Raw genomic sequence first — 19343 nt, forward strand, 5'->3', positions numbered from 1 at the left:
CCACTCTTCTATCCCATGGTAGGCATCTGCTGGCTTGGGATCCATGTTTGAGTGCTTCTGTAAGATTGTCAGTTTAATCAGAGAAGTGAAATACACTTAGTGGACAAAAAAAGAAATGAGGAAGAAAACCCCGCAGGGCTTTCTGAATTTAAAATAAACTTGCCAAGAAAAAAACTGGATACATTACCTGATATGTGAAAATAGCTGTTACGATAGAATTGTGTAACTTTCCGTTTGGAAAGCCCTCTTCAGTACCAGGCAATAGTTACTCTGCTCACGTTCTCAAAGGAGTCTGTTTTACCGCACTTCTGATGGACTGTGAATCTCTTTTTCTTAGGCTTTCAGTACAAGCAAGAACAATTTGGTTTCCTTTTTTTTCCGGAGAAGAAGTGAGAATTAACTCAAGAAAATGACTCTGATGATTTTTTTTTTCATGTTTATAATTAAATCTGCCACTGGTAAGTATAAATCCTCATTTCAATGGTAGAACCTTCAAAATATTTGCTGAATACGTGGCGTCTTCTTGATGGTTGCTTAGAGTGGGGAAAGTTTTGCATTTTCTTGTAACTAAGAGCTAAATCTTAAAAGTTCTTAGATACAAAAGATTGTGTTTGGTACAGACCTGGGAAGTCTCGTCCAAAATACCAAAACTATGAAGTAAAAAGAGCAGAGGTGCTACCTGGAGACACGTGATGTTGTATGAGAGCTTGGCAGTATGAAAACCCGTGGCAAGGAAGAGAATGATTCTGCTGCTTCTGGTGCCATTCAGAAATACGGTCGCAGTAGTTGCTAAAGAACAATAATCTCTGAGAATCTCAGGAAATATAGTGACCAAAGGCTTCTTTTATTCCTGACTATTAATACTAGACCGTGGTCCCTTTTCTATATTTTTATGACTTCTGTAAACAAAGGTACCTTCGGGAAATTTGATTGGAAAAGCAGACCTTGAGACTGAATTTTACACACATAATCGCATTTCAAGGTATTTTTTCTAAAGATACCTGGATTTTTTAAAGAAATCTAGCCACACAATGATTTACTTTTAATTAAGAAGACAAGAAAATGCAAATGTTCATTCATAGGTGCTCTGCTTTTATGGCAGTTGACGAGTTCTGAGGATTAGTCATGTTTGTGAACTCAAACCATATGTAATAATTTCTCCTTTTCCCTTCCATTTGTGGCAGCTCTTTTACTGTAGGGTGAGGCCAGATTCTGCAAATTTTGTGCAGTTGATTCTGACACTGTTTGACCCATGTGAAAGAATCTTGGGGAAATGTCCTTTTTTTGCCCTCCTTTGCCTTCTGGTTTTGCTTGGGTGAGGTAGAATAAAGACTTGGAAAGCTGAGTTAGACTGAAGGAAATATTGCTGGAATGAATAAATAATGCCAAACCACTATGCTGATGGGAAGTCACTTAAAAAAGACGAGTGGCACAGCAAATCACTTTAAAGTCAAGCTAATGTAATTTTCTGAAAGTAGTAGTTGGCTTCCTAATGTATCTTTTTCCTCTTTCTCTGAAGAGAAGCTGTGTCCTTTTCGTACCTCCATTGATGTGCTGGAAGGGGAATACTTTTTCCTTTGTTATCTTGAGTCAATGCAAGAACATTTTCAGGAAGAACCATACAAAATAAATTGGTACAAAGAAAATGCTGGAAAGCAGCAACTGATAAAAGAAACACACAGAATTGTTTCCCAAATGAATTTTCTGGAGTTCTGGCCAGCTGAACTCAGTGACTCTGGTAATTACTCTGTCACTCACAGGTGGGTACACAGGCCGGTGAGTGAACATCTTGCCTTTGCACTTGTCTATGAAGAAGCTGGTTTCTTTGTCTTGCTTTGTGTGGCTAGTGGCATCTGTACAAAGGAGGCGCAGGGAACTGTATTAACCATGGTGTCATTTTCCACATAATTTCAGGCACTCAGGCAGACCTATAATATTTACAAATAGCTATAGGCAGATGCAGCCTTTTAAAGGTTGTGTCAACCTTCTGATAAGGCAGGTAGCATTTCTGCTGGTTTGTGATTAATTACCTAAGCAAAATGAGTGATAGGCAACCCTTCTGTCCACTGCCAAGTAAAAGGAAGCATTTGCTTGTCGTCTTCACCAGACTCGTTCTTCCTTGCTGTGTTGAGTGGATCTCACGCTATGAGGCCTGCCAAGTGTGAAGTGATAAAAAGAGTGCCATGTCTGGACTCTGGCTTCTGTGCAAACCTTTACATGCTTGGAGCTGTTCAAAGAACAATTGAAATCATTGGATTTGATCTCTTACTCCTGTAGAATGTCATGAGTCAAAAGGAGAAATAAGAGCAGGCATCAGTCATTTGGTGGTAATTGTCATTAGACAGCTGTGGAAGACTGAAGGACTAAATCAAAGGTTTATGCTGCATAGAGTTCTTACGACTAACTTCTACCAAAACTGTAATTCAGCATTTACAAATGAAGAAATAATTAATTTTAAGCAGACTATTTTTCATGCAATGACTTGTGCTGTTTTCCAGGTAATATTTTTGAGCTTCTTGCCTGGTTTGTAAAGGTTATGGGGCTACAGATACCGAAAAATACTCTTCACATTTCTTCAGTAACATTGCGGACACGAGTTTAATAGTTTACAGTTGTAAGATAAGACTTCAATTGTTAACTTCCAAGTTAACTTGGAAGCTGAAAACTGTTTTATTTTTCTGTGTATCATCTTACTGATATTATTTTTAGAAGTACTGAGTCATGGTATCTGAAATGCTAAGTACTGTGAATGAAAAGTCTACCAGCAGAATATTTTTTTTAAGTCATTACTTTTTAATTGTGGGGTACTTTTTATCCATATACTAAGTAAAGCTTAAGAAAAAAATTTCTTGTGTATATTGAACACAATCTTAAGAGACTTGTCTTCAGGGGTGATGAGTATGGTAGTTTGGCCACTTTGCTGTGCAAGGTCATGCAAAGGAGGTTTACTATTGAGTACAGATACGTGTCTGAAGTAGCACAGGTGAAGCCCACTGCTTGGTTTTGGCGTGTAGGGGTTAACATTAGATAACACCTGACATAGGCTTGTCTGTTGTCATGGACCTGAACTTTTCATATCAAGATTGAACTTGGCTTTAAATTTTGGCTTTATTGACAGCCTTGATTAGTCATATGTATGGTCACTTCACCAAAAATGGTGGTAAAAAGTTAGTAAAGCTAACAACTGACACTACTGCCAGCACCTAATCAGTAGTATAAAACACATGCTTTGACATATCTTGGCATGGGGATGGATAGGTGGAGAGCATACCTGAATTGCCAGGCTACTGAAGGAGGTTGTCATAGGGAGTATAAAATAAAGGAAAGAGAGGAAAACTGTGATTACACCAACCTTAATTCACAATCATTGTGGTTTAGTGATTATTTTAAGGACTTGGAGTAATGGCAGTAAATGCACAGGAAATTTTACAAGAACTGTGAAATGAATATGGAAAAAAATGTATACTTCAAACTGAAGGAAACAGTTCTAAGTATAGAAGAAGGAGATGACAGGAAATGACCTTAAGTAAAACTATTAGGATGAAGCTTGTTAAATTAAGTAGTTTTCTGAATCCTTTGTGAAATGTCTTGATTTGCTGATTTGCTTAAGCAAAAAACTCAGAAGAAAGGTTTTGATTACATCAAAAAATTCATCTGGAATTTAGAGTTTTGATTTTCTGCTTTTGTTCCATTTTCTAGGATTATATTATGGTATTACATTTGAAAATTCAGTTTTGAAAGAAAACATTTTTATTTTGGAAAAAGTTTCTTAATTAAAAGAGTATGTTTTGACCACTATGAGAAAACTTTTTTCTTCTTTCCTATGTTTCTTTCTGTTCAGCCATTACAGATACTAATTTTTCTGTTAGGATCAGAATGAAGACATATGTCAGAATCTTGCAATCCTCATGCAGGAACTCTTCACAGGTCTCACCACTGGAACAATAGGCATAAGGGGATTTTTTTTTTCATGGGATTTTAATGGGATCTTGGAGTTTGTTTATATGAAGGTTCTCACTATTGGCAAGCATATTAGAGCAGTTACATTTCAGCAAATGCAGAAGATTATTTGCAGAAACAGTTTTCTGCAAAGACAGTGGACTTTTAGTATAGTCTCTGTTGATAGGGAAAAATTGTGGGCTATTGTGGACTACTGGATTGGTTTAAGATTTAGTAAGAATGACCATTAGAAGGGAATTCGTTTAATTTCAGTGCATTTATAATAAGTAAAAGTTTGGGGTTTCAAAGCAGACATTCTAAGTATATTTTTATTTATCTTTTGATTTTCAACTATTTAATTTAGGGATAAATATTTGTAAGTTATATGGGAAATGATTTGTAGAGTGCTTACAACTGTTTAGGCAGTTCTGTTGAACAAAGTGAAAAATACACTGCATTTTTTTGAGAAAAGTAAGACAACACATGTTAACAGATTTTGCAAACTACATGAAATTCAGGGTTTTTTTTTTACCTGATATGGTAAAACTGACAATATGCAAGAAGTGAGAGGTGAAAGTAATGTAAAAATATATTTATGGTGTATTATCCACTTATTTTTGACTTAAAGAAGAATCAGAAGTTTTCCAGTGACAGTAGAAGTGTCCTGCTGAGCCATAATGTAGAATGCTAAAGTGTGCATATATGTGTGTTAGATGTGTTCATGTGTGTTTTTTAGTATAGTAGACTTAGGGTATAAATTCAGAAATTAATATATATGACCTGTAGGCCTAAGGATTTCATACACACTTGTAATGGATGTGGTAAGCAGTAAAACTGTGTCACACACATTTGGCAGGATTTCTAATTTGTATGCTTTTTCATAGCCTATATCCTGTGGTTATCAAAGAAAAAAACAGAATACAGAAAAGCAGGTCATCTGGTGGCTCTGTGTTGGTGACCTTGAAACTGGGGGAACTTACAGTTTCCTGAAAAAACCCAAAAGTACAGACATCCAAGATAAACACATGATACATTTTAAGATCCTAATACTGCTCACTTTTTCAATGTATTTGATAGGGTGAAAATTTTCAAACAGTTGAAATCAGTGGGAACACACACTTAGAGCTAATATTGTAGTTCGGAAGGCAGAGTGACAGTTTCTTGCAGTAGACTGAAGTATTGATCTAACACTGGCAGGTAGCAGTGAAATAGCTGAGGTTTGACTTAGAGCTGGCTCTGCGTCCAGTAAACTTGTTTTATATTCTCTGAGGGCTTTCACTTCCCTGTACCCTCTCCTGAGTCAAGTTAGTTTTTGTTGTTCCTTCTTGATGGCTTTGGAGGGATAGTTGAAAGGCTATTAAGCCAGAAATGGTTTTGTTCCCCAGAAATTATCACTGAAGAATCTCAGCAGGTGAAAACCAGGGTAGAAATATAACAGCTCAGGCACTAGCAGTTTAAACAATACATGTTTTTTTTGTTGCAAATCATGTGTGGCAGAGAACTAGAAATTATATAAGCCAAATTTGTCTTAGTTTGCATAGGTATAGTTTTGTCACCTTCCAGGGAGCTGCTCCTTTGCAGATTTTGGCTCATCAGGTAGAGTATCTTGAGCCACTTGGGTGAAATGCTCATAATTGTTGAAATGATTTCACCAAATTCATCACAGAAGAAAGCCTCTGTGGATTGACATTGGTGAGGAGAACATGTGGATTTATTGATCTGTTTATTCCATCTGCTGAATCTTGGTAGTAACATCATACGTATTTTATGGCTAGATCCCTAATTGCCTCTCCAGCAGTATTCAGATACTAGTGTGATGCCTAAAGAAACACGCAGACTTTGTGGAATTGATTGGAACTAATGTTTATGTCTACATCTGAATTTATCTGAGGTACCTTTATTGTCAGGGAGAGAGAGTGGCCTTTCTGGGGCACAGATCATCTTGTCCTAAACCGAACATATAAAATAGGTCACGTAAACTGCACTCTAAAGAGATGACTACTGACTGTGGTCCCACTGCTGACTGTGACTAGTAGCTCTGATTTAAATGTATAAATGTGATGTTGAAGAATAGGTGAGGACTCCACCCACCGTGAATACCCATGTGAGTACATCTCTGATGGAAAAGTTCTGATAAGGTTTTTCCTGTTTATGACACCACAGTTAACTGATTAAGAAACTAAACCACTATGTTTTGATTTAGATAGTCAATTGCAATTATGAGTAATGACCATGTCAAGTGAGTAAGGAGAACCTGTGTAGGCTGAAAAACAGTATAACACAAAGAAGGTGGGAAAAATACATAAATACATCTGTTTGGGGGAAGAAGCCCCAAGCCAAAACTTGGTCTAAATTCATCATATGAGTGATGTCCTAATAGTTCTTCTGAATCTTGTAACTTTAAAAGGCATGTCAGTCAAGTATGGTGTTTAAACAGATACACTCATCAGGCTTGGTTCTCCATCTGAACTGCTTTTTCCCCTTAGCCCTTCTCAAAATCATTCTTGACCAGTTTCAGTTCTCCTGGGAACAATTCCTTTTTCTTTTCTTGGAGACAGAAAGATTCGAAGATATTAGTGAAGATACAACTGACACTGGAGGGAAGTGCTCCGTGATTGCTGCTTTTGTTTTGTCAGACCCTACTTGTTCAGTGGAAAATGAGAGCTTTATGCACCAATTGCGGAATCTCACCCACTGACCTACAGCAGCACATGACTTTCTCTTAAACCCCAATTTTGCCAAAGTTAGGCCAATTTTGCAAGTTTAAGCCATAAGTCCTCCAGCTTCTTTCCCCTTGGTAGTAATGTATTTGGGCATATTCAGCAATGAAATAACTCACAGCTATAACTTGATTCCTTAGCAGATTTTTTTGGATAGAACATAGTACATATCTCAATGACTATGGTCAGCTCCTAGATATTCAGAAGTGGTATTTTTGGAGCATATTGACCTGATGATTCATAGAGGCTGCATGGGACATGATGACTCTACTTTATAAGTGGTAGTTCCTGGCTCTTTCAGTCAACCTGTGCCAGACAGCTACTGTAGATCTCTGATAAATGTGGACTGCAAGACAGAGAGATGAATCCATTCCAAAACGCCTTGTTTTGCAGACATGCTTGACTCTGTGATTCTGTTATTCATGAGACTTGTGTAGTTTAGAAATATTTCCAAAATACTGGTGACTATCTTCACAGTATCAGACAGTGAATAATATTGCTTTGTGAACAACAGCAGAGTTGCCCATCTTACTTTTGACATATTTTACAAATGTATTTTTCAGTTACTGCTTTAAACCTTAGCAATGCATAGGAGACTAAACCTACAGAATCACTAGCTGATTCAAGGTTCTAGAACTGTTTTATGCTCAATTGTAACTACGCATGATGCCACAGATTGTTGCATACTTGTTCTCGTCAATATAGCATATATCGTCATATTTCATAGATATGATTGTATTGTCAAATCTTTTTTGATAGATGATTTAGTTTAGATAATCTCTTTTGTTATGGGAAATAACACATATTTAGGGGTGGAAAAGTAATAAAGGGGAATAAAAATAATTAGATCACTCTATGTGTACTTTTTGCTTAACAGATAGATTAGAGAATTTATTTGTGTTTTGTTGTGTAACTCATTAAGCTACATTCCTTTAAAAAGCTCCTAAAACTGATTCTGCTTGTTTTTATTTTTCATAGCAATGGAAAAGAAAACTTCACAATTCAAAAGTGGACCTTGAATGTACTTGAAAGAAATAAAAGCAGCTGTTTCAACAAAAATCATTTAACTACAGAAATTAAAAATGCTGGAACTGGTCATTCACTGAAATGTAGTTATTTCTCTGTCAATGAAAATGACAGCATAACATGGTACAAGGTAATTACTGAAACTGTCACTCAAATCATTGGCTATACAACCATAGCATCTAATTGCAGGAAAAATTAATTAAAACCAAATTTTTAGAAGAATCTACAAACCTTGGAAAGTTTTAATTCCTCGGGTTATTAGGGAAAAAACCTTTAGACAGATACACAGAAGAAAATTTTTCTCTGCTCTCAGATTTGTTGGAAAAATATACCTGTAATCAGACATTATTAATAAACTGGTAGTTTGGAATAGTAAAAGATCTGATGCACATGTCTGTCTGATGATTTATCCAGCAGCTGGTTTATCCAGCTGCTATTTTGCCGATAGAGATATTATCCTGACATTAAATGAGGTGCCAAGACATTTGTTTTGCACTTGGCATGTACTTGTAAAGTAACTGCAAACTTCAATTTTGCTGTTTCTGAACAGTTTTTTAAAAAGTGTGTCACAGATCCAGTTCTGTTCAGTTTAGGCAAACCATCAGTCTTCTCTCCACCAGCTTTTGTTAGGGCATAGATGATGGTTGTGTGACCATCTGTAGCTGTTGGGTGTTATGCTCAGCTGTCAGATGAAGCACCCTGAATAGCTTTCTTCCACCCTGCCCTTATTCCTTGCCTTGACCAATGCTCCTTATTCCTCTCAGGTTTCCTGGTTGGAGTAACAGACTGTTCATTCCATGTTGAATCACTTTCAGGAAGGGATTTTGGTCACATAAGTATGGGCCTCTGGATTCTGCCTGTCAGAATGAGCTGTAGCCCTGCTTCCTTGTCCTTCGGGGCCTGGGAGGATAGGACCAATGTTGGATAGGGCATAGGTGGATATGTTTTCCTCGGTAAAAGCCCATACCCTGGACTGACCTCTCTCATGGCTAAGCTGAGTATACCGATGCCTAGTATTTTAATGCCTGTTATGGTGTGAGACAAATGAAGCAGCCATCCTAACACCTAAGTATTCTTTGGTGTTTGATAGGGTGAAAGTTTTCAAAGCCTTCCTATCGCACCATAAGCTGAGATAAAACCGGGATGATCACACATGCCTTTTGTACAAGAGCCTGGTAGTAAGCATATGCATCCAGGAAATGCCCATTCCCTGGACAATTTCCAGCAATGATCATTTCCCTTCTTCATCTAAGGTAATTTAGACCAGAACCAAATACTGCTGCATTTTCACAGGACATATCACTTAGCATGTGCCGTGAATTAAAAAGCCAAACCAAACCAAACCCAACCAAACCAGAGTTCGTTCTGGGGGATAGGGAGGGTAAACAAATGTGTGTCCAACTCTTGTCACCCTGTGAGATGGACACACATCTTTAAGATTTTGAATATATGTTTGCCAGAGAGTACTATTTTCTGTCTTTACTGATGCAGGACTGTAAGAATTATGAAAATGAAACAGAGCGGGAACTGGATTTTAAAACCTTAACAGCACAGCACTCTGGGATATATACCTGTAAAATTTTAATCAGTCATGAAGGAAAGATGTACCACAGCACAAATACAATTAAACTGGTAGTAGAAGAAGGTAAGAAAACTTTCTAAAATTTTGAAGCATGCTTTTTGGTTCTTTTTACTATGGAGGTTTTTAATTGCAGTTCTCATTTGATAAATAGGTACAAATCTGATAATCTGAACTATTTCTCAATAATTTCAAAAATAAAAACCAGAAGTTTATGTGACATATTATTAATTTTGGAAAATTTATTTAGTATGTTTTCCCTGCATTTTTTTTTTCCCCAAAATTGGCTGCTGTAAGCCAGTCACACAAACTTACTAAGAGTTTTGGGGAAGAGCCTTCGTCACCATCATATACTGTGCATTGTATATATATATGCATGTGAAAAAAATTCAACAGGACAGGCTGTGTTTTAAACTACTCAGTAATGCCAGAATCCAGATATTGTTCTTTGAATTAAATGGAATGTATGTGATTAGTTTTAGAAATAAAGCAAATGTATCATTTTTACTGTGGTAGACTATAAGTAAACTATTACTTCAGTGGCAACGTCTTTGTATTTTAGATGCACCAGAGGCTGCAACTTCAGAGATAGTTGGACACGATGAAGAAATTGAAACAGAAATAGGTATGAAATTAGTACAAGAATCTTTGTGGTAGCTACTGCACATATATGCTTTTGTTCTGATCTCTTTATAGTTGATGGTCTGGTTAATTGTAACCAAACTAAGAATTATCTGTGCACCCTCCAGGATCTGATCCATCCTCACACCTGGTTGTTTTGTGTAGTGTATTCCATGACTGGTATATAAGTACACCAAATTTACCCTTTTACAGAGGCAGAGGCTGATGCTGCTGCTGTGACCAGCACGAGAAAGTGGTGGTGATGATAAACCATCTCTCCACGGCTTTCTTCTGTAGACAGCAAACCCTGCAGAGCAATGTGTGAAAGACGTCCAGTTTGTTCAGCAAACAGCAATAATAAATAAACCCCTTAATACCTGGCGCAGTTGGGGATATTATTGTACAGGGAAATGAGAATTGTGGGGGCTGACAGTCATGGCAATGCGAGCATGCAGATCTGCCCCAACTTTAAAGAATTGGTTATGTTGTCAAAAGCCGAGACCTTAACTGTGCTTCTAGGTGGGAGTAGGTTAGATAATACAGTCTACAGGCTTCACACAGTGTTGGACAGGATCCAGGATTTTGTGATTGGGGCTGTAATTAATTTTTAAAACTAGAAGTTTACCTGTTTTGTGCCTGAGGGTTTTTCCCATCTGGTTCTTCCTTTTGAAGTCTGAAAAATCATATGTACCTCCTCAGTTACTCATTCGTGTATCTTATTTGCTCAGCTGGGACCCTAGATACTAATTCTCCTTCCTACAAATACCAGTTTGTAGGTCCTTTTTCCAGTGGTTGCACCCCCATCGTATGACACCTGATGTCTCCCAACCTCCTAGTACACCCTTCCTGCACAGTTCTTCCCACTTACTGTGCTTGTCACAACCCTTGGGAGGTAGAGAGTTCAGCACCAAATGATTATGAACCACCTGTCTTCCATCCGCTCTCTGCCTCGATAAGATCATTTGTTAAGGTCATTGAACTACGTGCTGAGTGACAAAAAGATGGCATGGTGGAAGCAAAGGGAATTTTGGAAATTTGGTCCATAGTCTTTCAAACTTGTCATTGTTTAGATGGTATTCTGTAATATTTCCTTGATATTTCCTGTGTGTGGTGAAAAAGCTGGAGTTGCAAGGTAAATGTTACTAGTAGTTTAGGTCTGTGCAACTCTGATTTGGATTTCTAAAGTCCGAATCTATGATGGACAGATTTTCAGCTTCAGTGCTTTAAAGGTTCTTAAGCAATTCCAGTGGAAACATCCACTCTGATAAACCTTGAAAAGTCAGCTTATAATGTGCACCCTTATGGAATTTCTGGGAAGGCCTTGCTTACTGGGAAGCATTTGTTCATGATGGCCTGAAGAAGAACTAACATGTGGCTTAATAATGAACATTCTGGATGTGTTCCCTGGAAATGATGCTGGCATACCCAGAAATGGTAGTGTAAAGTTGCAGCTAGCCTCAGGTCAAGCTTCTCATGACAGTGTTTAAAATAAAATGCCTTGCAAATCCTCAAATCTCACACTTCAGAGCTGTGGCTTTCTGCCTTTGTTTTCTCAAGTGTACAGTTGTCTTCTTAGTTTTGCTCTTTCTTATAACAATCTGGACTGTACAGGGTGGTTCCTGTCAGTTCCAATTAGTGCATTGAAATGGTACAAAGTAGCTGACTAAGTGACTTGTTCACTTATTCAGGATTATGCTCATTTCCAAGTGCGGTGACTGGATGAGAATTTCTTCCATGAGACTTCTGCAGGGTCTCTAACATGTTTTGGCTTTATTGAGTAATCGGGTATGGTCTAGTTATTATAATCAATTGGTTGTGTTTCCCCTTACCAGTTACTTACTTCTACCTGGCCCTGAGGCACTGGTGATAGATTGTCCTTTCCTGTTCTCTGCCTGCAGAACACAGTCTAGTTCATAGAATCATAGAATATCTTGAGTTGGAAGGGATCCACAAGGATTATTGAGTCCAACTCCCTTTAATTCTCTAAAGCCTGAGATTCTCTACCTTATTTAAACTTTTATGGTTGTGACAGTTTATCTGAGAGAAAGCAGTGACCACTGCAACAGGGTGCAACAGAGCCTTGTGCATGGTTGCTGAAGCCACCACCAGTACAGGTGGAACACCTCGGAAACATCAGGCAGGGGCTATGATGCCCAGAAAGGAGCACAGCTCACGGGATACGTTGCTGGGAAAGCTGACATTTTACTTCACTGTGAACATGAATGCTGCTTCTAACTAGATCTTCTCATGTTATGCTTTGTTTAGGCAAAGAAGAGATACTCAATTGCACAGGTTTCTTGAGTTATTACATGAGAGAAGATGCCAACCTCTACTGGTTAATTAATCAAAAGTTTGCAAACAAATGCACAGGTATCCCTGAAGGTGAACCTTCAATATGTGAAGAAGAATTAAGAAAATTACAGTAGGTTTCCTAAAAATAAATCACTTTTGTTTGTATGTGATAATGCCCTGCACTTTGTGGAACTGCAAATTCAGTAAAACCTCAGTCTGAGGTTATTTTTGAACCTTTTCCTCAAAATCTGCCTCTCGGCTGGTTGTAGGTTTGTGGACAGATAGTATTGCTCACACCATTTTTTGTTGCAGATTGGGAAGCAAGTTATATGTCACAAGGCTACTACGGATTAAAAAAGTAACAGATGAGGATATGCATAGTGATTTCACCTGCATGTTTCAAGCTGATGAGAGAACACAAATAAAAATAGTGAAACTGAAGAAAGGTATGGTATAATCTCTGAATCACACTTCTCATACGTCATTATTAATCATGCCAGCTTTCTCAGTCCTGAGGTCAGGGTACCAATTTCAGAACACGTCTCTCCAAATATGCCTGTGTGCTTATGGAGGCCCTGGTCCATCTAGTGCTGGACCTAACAACCCGCTGGGTGATTCCTCCTGCTCTGAGGAAAGCTATGGAAAGCTGACATCTACCATGCTTGACATTTACAGTCCAGACAGCCTGGAGATTCATGGCAAATGGGCATTCCCTTCTTGTTTTCCATCTCCCTCAGACCTCTCCAAGCTTTTCTGGGAGGAAATATGTGAAAACAGACTAGTCAAAAGATGATGCATATAATAAAGCGAATGAAATAGAGACTATAATTAAGATGACTTGACAATGCCTTCATAAAGACTTCACAAAGATTTAAGGGTTTAAAATCTGTATTCGGAACTAAAAAGACAATGACAACAATAATAATTAAGAAAAAAAAAAAGCCTGAAAGAGACTAGAAATGGGGTGGGGGAATATTGGCCAAAAACATTAAAGGGGACACTAAGGGCAGTTATGGATGAGCTGAGAGAGGGGTGAAAGGTAGTGAATAACAGGAAATAATACAGGATCTGAAAAAAGCTCATCATAGAAGTGGGTGACCACCAATTTGGGATGTCGTACATCTATGGGGGTCTGTAGTGTCAGTCGATCCCACATATGGTTCATTTATGTGTGTGGAGGGTGTGTGCAGGCTTGCCAGGTTGTTTCTGTTTTTAGAGTAACCCATGTTCTTCTCTGTCTCAGGACAAATGGCATGTGTATGTGCTTAAAGTATTATCAGGACAGGAATCACATCAACATCGTGATTTTTTGGGGTGATTTTAAGATGCCATCAGTACTGAATACAGTAATCTTGTCATATAATACTCTTGGTTAAGGCTATAATTTCCTGGGTTTCTGTTTTACAGGGAACACCCGAGATCTGCCTGTGCACATATTTACAACCGGAATGATCCTTGCTGCACTATTTCCATGTGTTACTGTAGCTGCAGTGTTTGTCTGTGTGATGTTTAGAGTTGACTTAGTTCTGTTTTACAGGAATATATGCAGAAGAGACGACACTGCTGGAGGTAGGACTTGGCTAATGCTGACATTGAAATAAATGTATTGATTAAAAAATAGTTTCTGGTAGGTTCCTTAAAACAATCATCTTTGAGGAAGAGGCAAAATAAATCCAGGAGTTTTCTGCATAGAAACAGCAAAGAATATGTAAAAGAGAACCTGATGGTCAGGTGCTAAATTGAGTTTATTATACACCTGGGGTAGTAACAGCAGATAAACATAGTGAAGAAGCTGCCTCTGGAGCAGGTAGTGCAAGGGACGTGGTTAGATGCTGTTCAGATGTGCCCTGTTCTGCCATATTATTCATCACAAAAGTTGTTGAAGGTGGAGAAGTTTACAATTATCTGTCTGTAAAGTTGATGGGCATTCTGGAGTTGTCAGACAGGGAGATTGACAGAAATTCGTTTTCACCTCACTGATGCCCTGCAGTGAGGGGAAGGTTAAAATGCTTACTTGACTGCAGAGGCCACTGCAATGTCTATAGCTTTGTCACTAAAGGCACCTAAGGAGCAAAGGACAGCACACTACCTGTATCTTACTAAGCAGCATCGCTGTGACCTTGAATTAGGAGCAAGCCTGACAGTTACCAAATTCTGGGTATAATTTTTCTGAAAATTGTGATGGAAAAACTTGCTGTATATATGTACCTAGCCCTCCTTAGTCTCTAGATCCATTTGAATATAGCTTGAATAAACTGCAGTCGTTGGGGATTTCTCAGTAATGGGTGGATGTCATTTATGCCTGCCAGTGTTATTTATCTATATCTGTTGATGGTAGCTATTGCTGCATACACTGGCGTACAGGGAGGATCTCTGAGAACCTGGACTAGGCCACCCTGGAGGAACTGATTGTCTGAAGCGTGGCCAGAAGGTCAAGGGAGGTGATTCTCCCCCTCTACTACTCTCCTCTTTTGAGACCACACCTGGCTTACTGAGTCCAGGTCTGGGGCCCCCAACATCAGAAGGATATAGACTGGTTGGAGCGAGTCCAGAGGAGGCCACGAAGATGCTCAGAGGGCTGGAGCACCTCTGCTATGGGGACAGGCTGAGAGAGTTGGGCTTGTTCAGTCTGGAGAAGAGAAGGCTCCGGGGAGACCTTATGGCACCTTCCAGTACCTGAACGGGCTACAAGGGAGCTGGGGGGGACTTTTTACAAGGGCCTGTAGTGACAGGACAAGGGGTAACGGGTTTATATTGAAAGTGGGGAGGTTTAGATATCAGAAAGAACTTCACGGAGGCGGTGGTGAAGCACTGGAACAGGTTTCCCAGAGAAGCTGTGGATGCCCAGTGTTCAAGGCCAGGCGGGATGAGTCTTTGAGCAACGTGTTCTAGTGGAAGGTGTCCCTGCCCATGGCAGGGGGGTTGGAACTGGATGGTCTTTAAGGTCCCTTCCAACCCAAACCATTCTATGAATCTAGGCAATGGATTTTCTACTCCTAGAGCTTTTGCATGTTTAGGGATTCATGGGCTTTAGTTTGTGCTCTCTCTTATGAACTGCTTGTAGAAAAGTATACAGAAAGGTAAGGAAAGAAGTATACAGTTCAAATTGCAAAGCTATGTACCCTGCTGTATGAATCCAGATAGCTGTTCTGTGTCAAGGTTCAACTAGAAATGTCTCTGTGTGTTATACATGGCCTCCAAACTGGTCTTGGATTTTTTCATTGTAAATTATTGCCCAAAACATGACCAGTCATGGTATACTCATATATTTAAAATAATAAATTGGTTTATTTTGTCAGTATCCATTCTACAGAAGTACTTGATACTCTTTGACAAAGAGTAAAATAAATGTGGAAATCTGCATTATCAATTAATTAACATTCTTATCAGGTTACAGACACATTTTTGCTTCCCTTTATTTTCTTGATCATCACAGATGTGACATTAACTTCTTAAATTAATCTAATTTTTTTGAAAAACACTTTAACGTAGAAAGGATATCTTATTTTAAAATATTTGCCAAATGCAATCAGGAACTTTTGTATCAAATTTAAATTGATCTAGGATTTTTTTTTTGTTGGAAGACTGTTCAGGGTATCAAAGGAAACAGCAGGAGTTTTTAGATGCTTTGCTATTGAGACAATAACTCTGAAAAACAGAATGGTGGATCAGATACTGTATAATGGTTGCTAACAAGACAACAATTGGCAATTTCTTTCCAGATGGAAAAGAATATGATGCATTTGTGTCTTACCTGAAAGACTGCGTTTCTCCTACTGAAGAAGAGAGAGAATTTGCTTTGAAGATACTACCCATGATATTAGAAGAAAACTTTGGGTACAAGTTATGTATATTTGAGAGGGATGTATCCCCCGGAGGACGTAAGTGTATTGAATATTCTTGTTGTTAAATAGATGCATCATGTTCACAGAAAGGCAGAAGTCTGTAATTAGAAGGAATTCTGTGAAATGCATTGAAATGCTACATTTTTTAATTTAATCTAGACTATGTGCATCCAAAGTTCACATACACACATTTTGCATATTTTATAGATGTATTTATGAATTCATATACACTTATACACATACATATCTCCAATTAGACAGAACCAAGATGAACAGATGACAAAGATGAGAATACAGAATATGTTAGGTGTTTCACAGTAATAGTGCTCTTGATCTGCTTTTGCTGAGAGCAGGTTCCTATGAATGAACGCTGTGCATTTACTGCACAGATCAGCTGGTGTCTCTAGTACTAGTTATGCTCAGGTAACTTGTATGTTTGTGTGGTTGTTAAGACCATTTTGTGGTTGTAATGGGTGCCATAACAAAATAGAACTGAGAACATGGAATTTTGTTTCTCTGAATGGCCTATGAATAGATGGCCTTTTGCAGGTGCTTGGAAAATGATACTGGGGGATTCCATTTAGTCCAAAGATCTAGTTGAGGAATGGGATTTCATTGTTACAAACACAAAACTGTAAGGTCAGTCAGCCTCCTTCACAAGGCATGATCTTGTCTCCTTGTATCCATTCCTGACATATTTTTCTAACCTGAGAGGTGCCACAACTCTCCCAAGCCAATTTTTCCATTCTCTCTCCTTAAATATTAAAATCTCATTCTTTCATTAGCTTTAGCTTATTTTCTTTTCTCTCATCTAATCCGTTATGAACATGGAAAACAGAGCATTTCCTTCTATTTACAGGAGTCTTTGGTGTGTTGTAGTACCCTTGTCAGCTTCCTTCTCCTCTCCGTTTTCTCTTCTTTAGGTTACTCCTACAGTTTGCTTTGCCCTTCCCTACAAGGCATGTTTTCTAGATCTCTGGTCACTGTAGACCTTGTCCCATGGTGCTGAGACAAGCACAGGAAGTTGCGCATGAAAATTCTGTTTAGTGCCTGAGTGTTTGAAGGGTATCACCAGTTGATTTCATTCATTGCTTGTCATGACAAAAGTCCTGGATCTAAAACACAGTTGGAACTCATTTCTGCATGCTAGTTTTCCCAACCTTGGGTTACTGGCAATAGATTTGGGTATCTGGTGATGTAAAAGAAGGATTAACCTGAGGGTTACTGAATATTCGGAGAGAGATTGCTGTTGATGACTTTCTGTGGAATCATTCCAATGGTATCTGTTATGAAAGAGCAAAGAGATGACTGGTTGGAAGAGAAATAAATTTTGCCGTCACTTTCTATACATGTGACTACTGACAGACAGCTGAAGATTATATGTATTTTGTCTGCTCCAGAGAACAAGCTTTGGTTGTACTTGAACCCATTTTCACAGACTCTTAATCTGTAATGCATATTAATCTCTTCACAGGGACAGGATGCTTACATGCTGTCACTTTATAAGGGGAACGTGTGATTGTTAAAGGATAAGTTAATTCAGTGCCTATCCTTTCAATTTAGTTTAATAACAAATTTATCTTTAATTTTCAGCGGTTGTTGATGATATCCATTCATTCATTGACAAAAGCCGAAGATTAATCATTATACTGAGCCAGAACTATGTTTCTGACAGAGCCATGTACGAACTTGAGAGTGGACTGCATAAAGCCCTAGTTGAAAGAAAAACTAAGATCATATTAATTGAATACATGCCTATAAATGACTACAATTTCTTGCCAGAATCACTGTCTCTTTTACCATCAAAGAGGGTTGTGAAGTGGAAAAAGGATAAATCTCTTCCCATGAATTCCAGATTTTGGAAGAACCTTCGGTACCTGATGCCAGCGAAACCTAACAGGATGAACACCAAAGGGCACTATAATAATCTTCATCTAGGCTCAGAGAGGGCTGAACCATGGACTGAGGGCTGTGACTGTAATGCAATCATATAGCCATTCTGGAGACCAAAGATGCTGCAGAAAACTGCACATTTTGCCAACTAGTAGAAAGCACAAACTGCACACTTACTTTGGGAAGACAGTGTTCATAAGAGGCCAAGTCTGAGATCTAAGAAGAATGTAGAAATGCTTACAGTGACTAGGACGATGTTAACCTTGGTGCTAAATGCTGTCCCAGAGAGTTTCCTCAGCAATCTGCACAAGGAACAGACATTTCATTCTGCTTAGGACTTACCACGTGGCATGAAGCACAATGCAAAACATTTTGATTTCACATTTTCCAGTAATGTGATATCAGCTATACTTTGCATACTTTTTGAGGCCCCTCAATAAAGATAGCAGTTTTTGCAAAGTATTATTATTCAGATGCTCTTGGTTTTGTATTTTGGTATTTCCTAAGGATCTTGCTTGGGAGTCGACCCAAATGGCTCCTGCCCTAGAAACCTTGTCATGCAGGCTTTAGTCAATGTCAAGCATAAAAAGAAAGTGAAAACAGAGAAGAGGTGAGAAAGAGTAGGACACGTTTGGTCAGACTAACAGTATTCACCACTGAGTTGTATGTGGTTTAGATAAGACAAGTGTGAGTGATTTAGAGGAATAGGAAAGACTTTTTCCATCCTCCTCTTTCATTGGGAATACCTTAAGTGCTCATTTTGGCAGGGAGAAGAGGTGGATGGGATAGAGATAATAGTGTTTTGTTCATGGGCACTGATACCTGCATTATACCCTGAGTTGCTTTCAGCTGAGGGATGTAGGGGATTTATGTGAAAATGGGATCTTTGGTATGCACATATACTTCTAACCCTTTGGAACACTTGTACTTAGTAATATTTTTTAAAGCAAACTTAGTAATGCCATTCAAAACCATGGCAATTCTCCCTTACTATTAGCTGCTTTGCAGAAGATACCAATCTGACATAAATTCCTGGATAAAATGGAACAATATTTCCATCTGCTACCAATGGGGAGAAATCAATGGAGAATCATTTTAGAAGATCTGTGAGTTTGCTAGGAGACCGTCAAGGCTCACCCCACTCTCATCATTGTTCTGCATTCAACTAATACTAGTTCTGAGGAGACATCTCTTTGACACACAATTCATGCAGCTGTAGTGGAGGAGCTCCATTACCTTCTCAGTGCACTTGAGAACACAATTGGAGTGCTGGGTGTCATGGCAATGTCTCAAGGGTCATGAGAATGAAATACCTTGTCGTTTGTCAAATATCCTGTAAACAAGCATAGTTTCTGATGAATGTTCAGGTAAAAATAAATGCTAAATGTGGATTTACGAACTGGAGACAGCACAGTTGTCAGGTTAACA

The 19343-nt window shown here is 38.5% G+C and overlaps 1 protein-coding gene across 1 annotated transcript; it reads left to right on the forward strand.

The window, feature by feature from the left end:
* Positions 1 to 409: 409 nt before the first annotated feature.
* Positions 410 to 18016, forward strand: IL18R1 (interleukin 18 receptor 1). Its single transcript, XM_010148183.1, has 10 exons — positions 410 to 458; positions 1520 to 1760; positions 7638 to 7815; positions 9177 to 9330; positions 9827 to 9889; positions 12151 to 12307; positions 12490 to 12623; positions 13585 to 13746; positions 15900 to 16058; positions 17616 to 18016. The coding sequence occupies exons 1-10, from the start codon at positions 410 to 412 to the stop codon at positions 18014 to 18016; spliced, it is 1698 nt and encodes a 565-aa protein (XP_010146485.1).
* The last annotated feature ends 1327 nt before the right edge of the window (positions 18017 to 19343 follow it).

The sequence above is a fragment of the Eurypyga helias genome, unplaced genomic scaffold, assembly GCF_000690775.1.
Source record: "Eurypyga helias isolate BGI_N326 unplaced genomic scaffold, ASM69077v1 scaffold10560, whole genome shotgun sequence".
NCBI lineage: Eukaryota > Metazoa > Chordata > Aves > Eurypygiformes > Eurypygidae > Eurypyga > Eurypyga helias.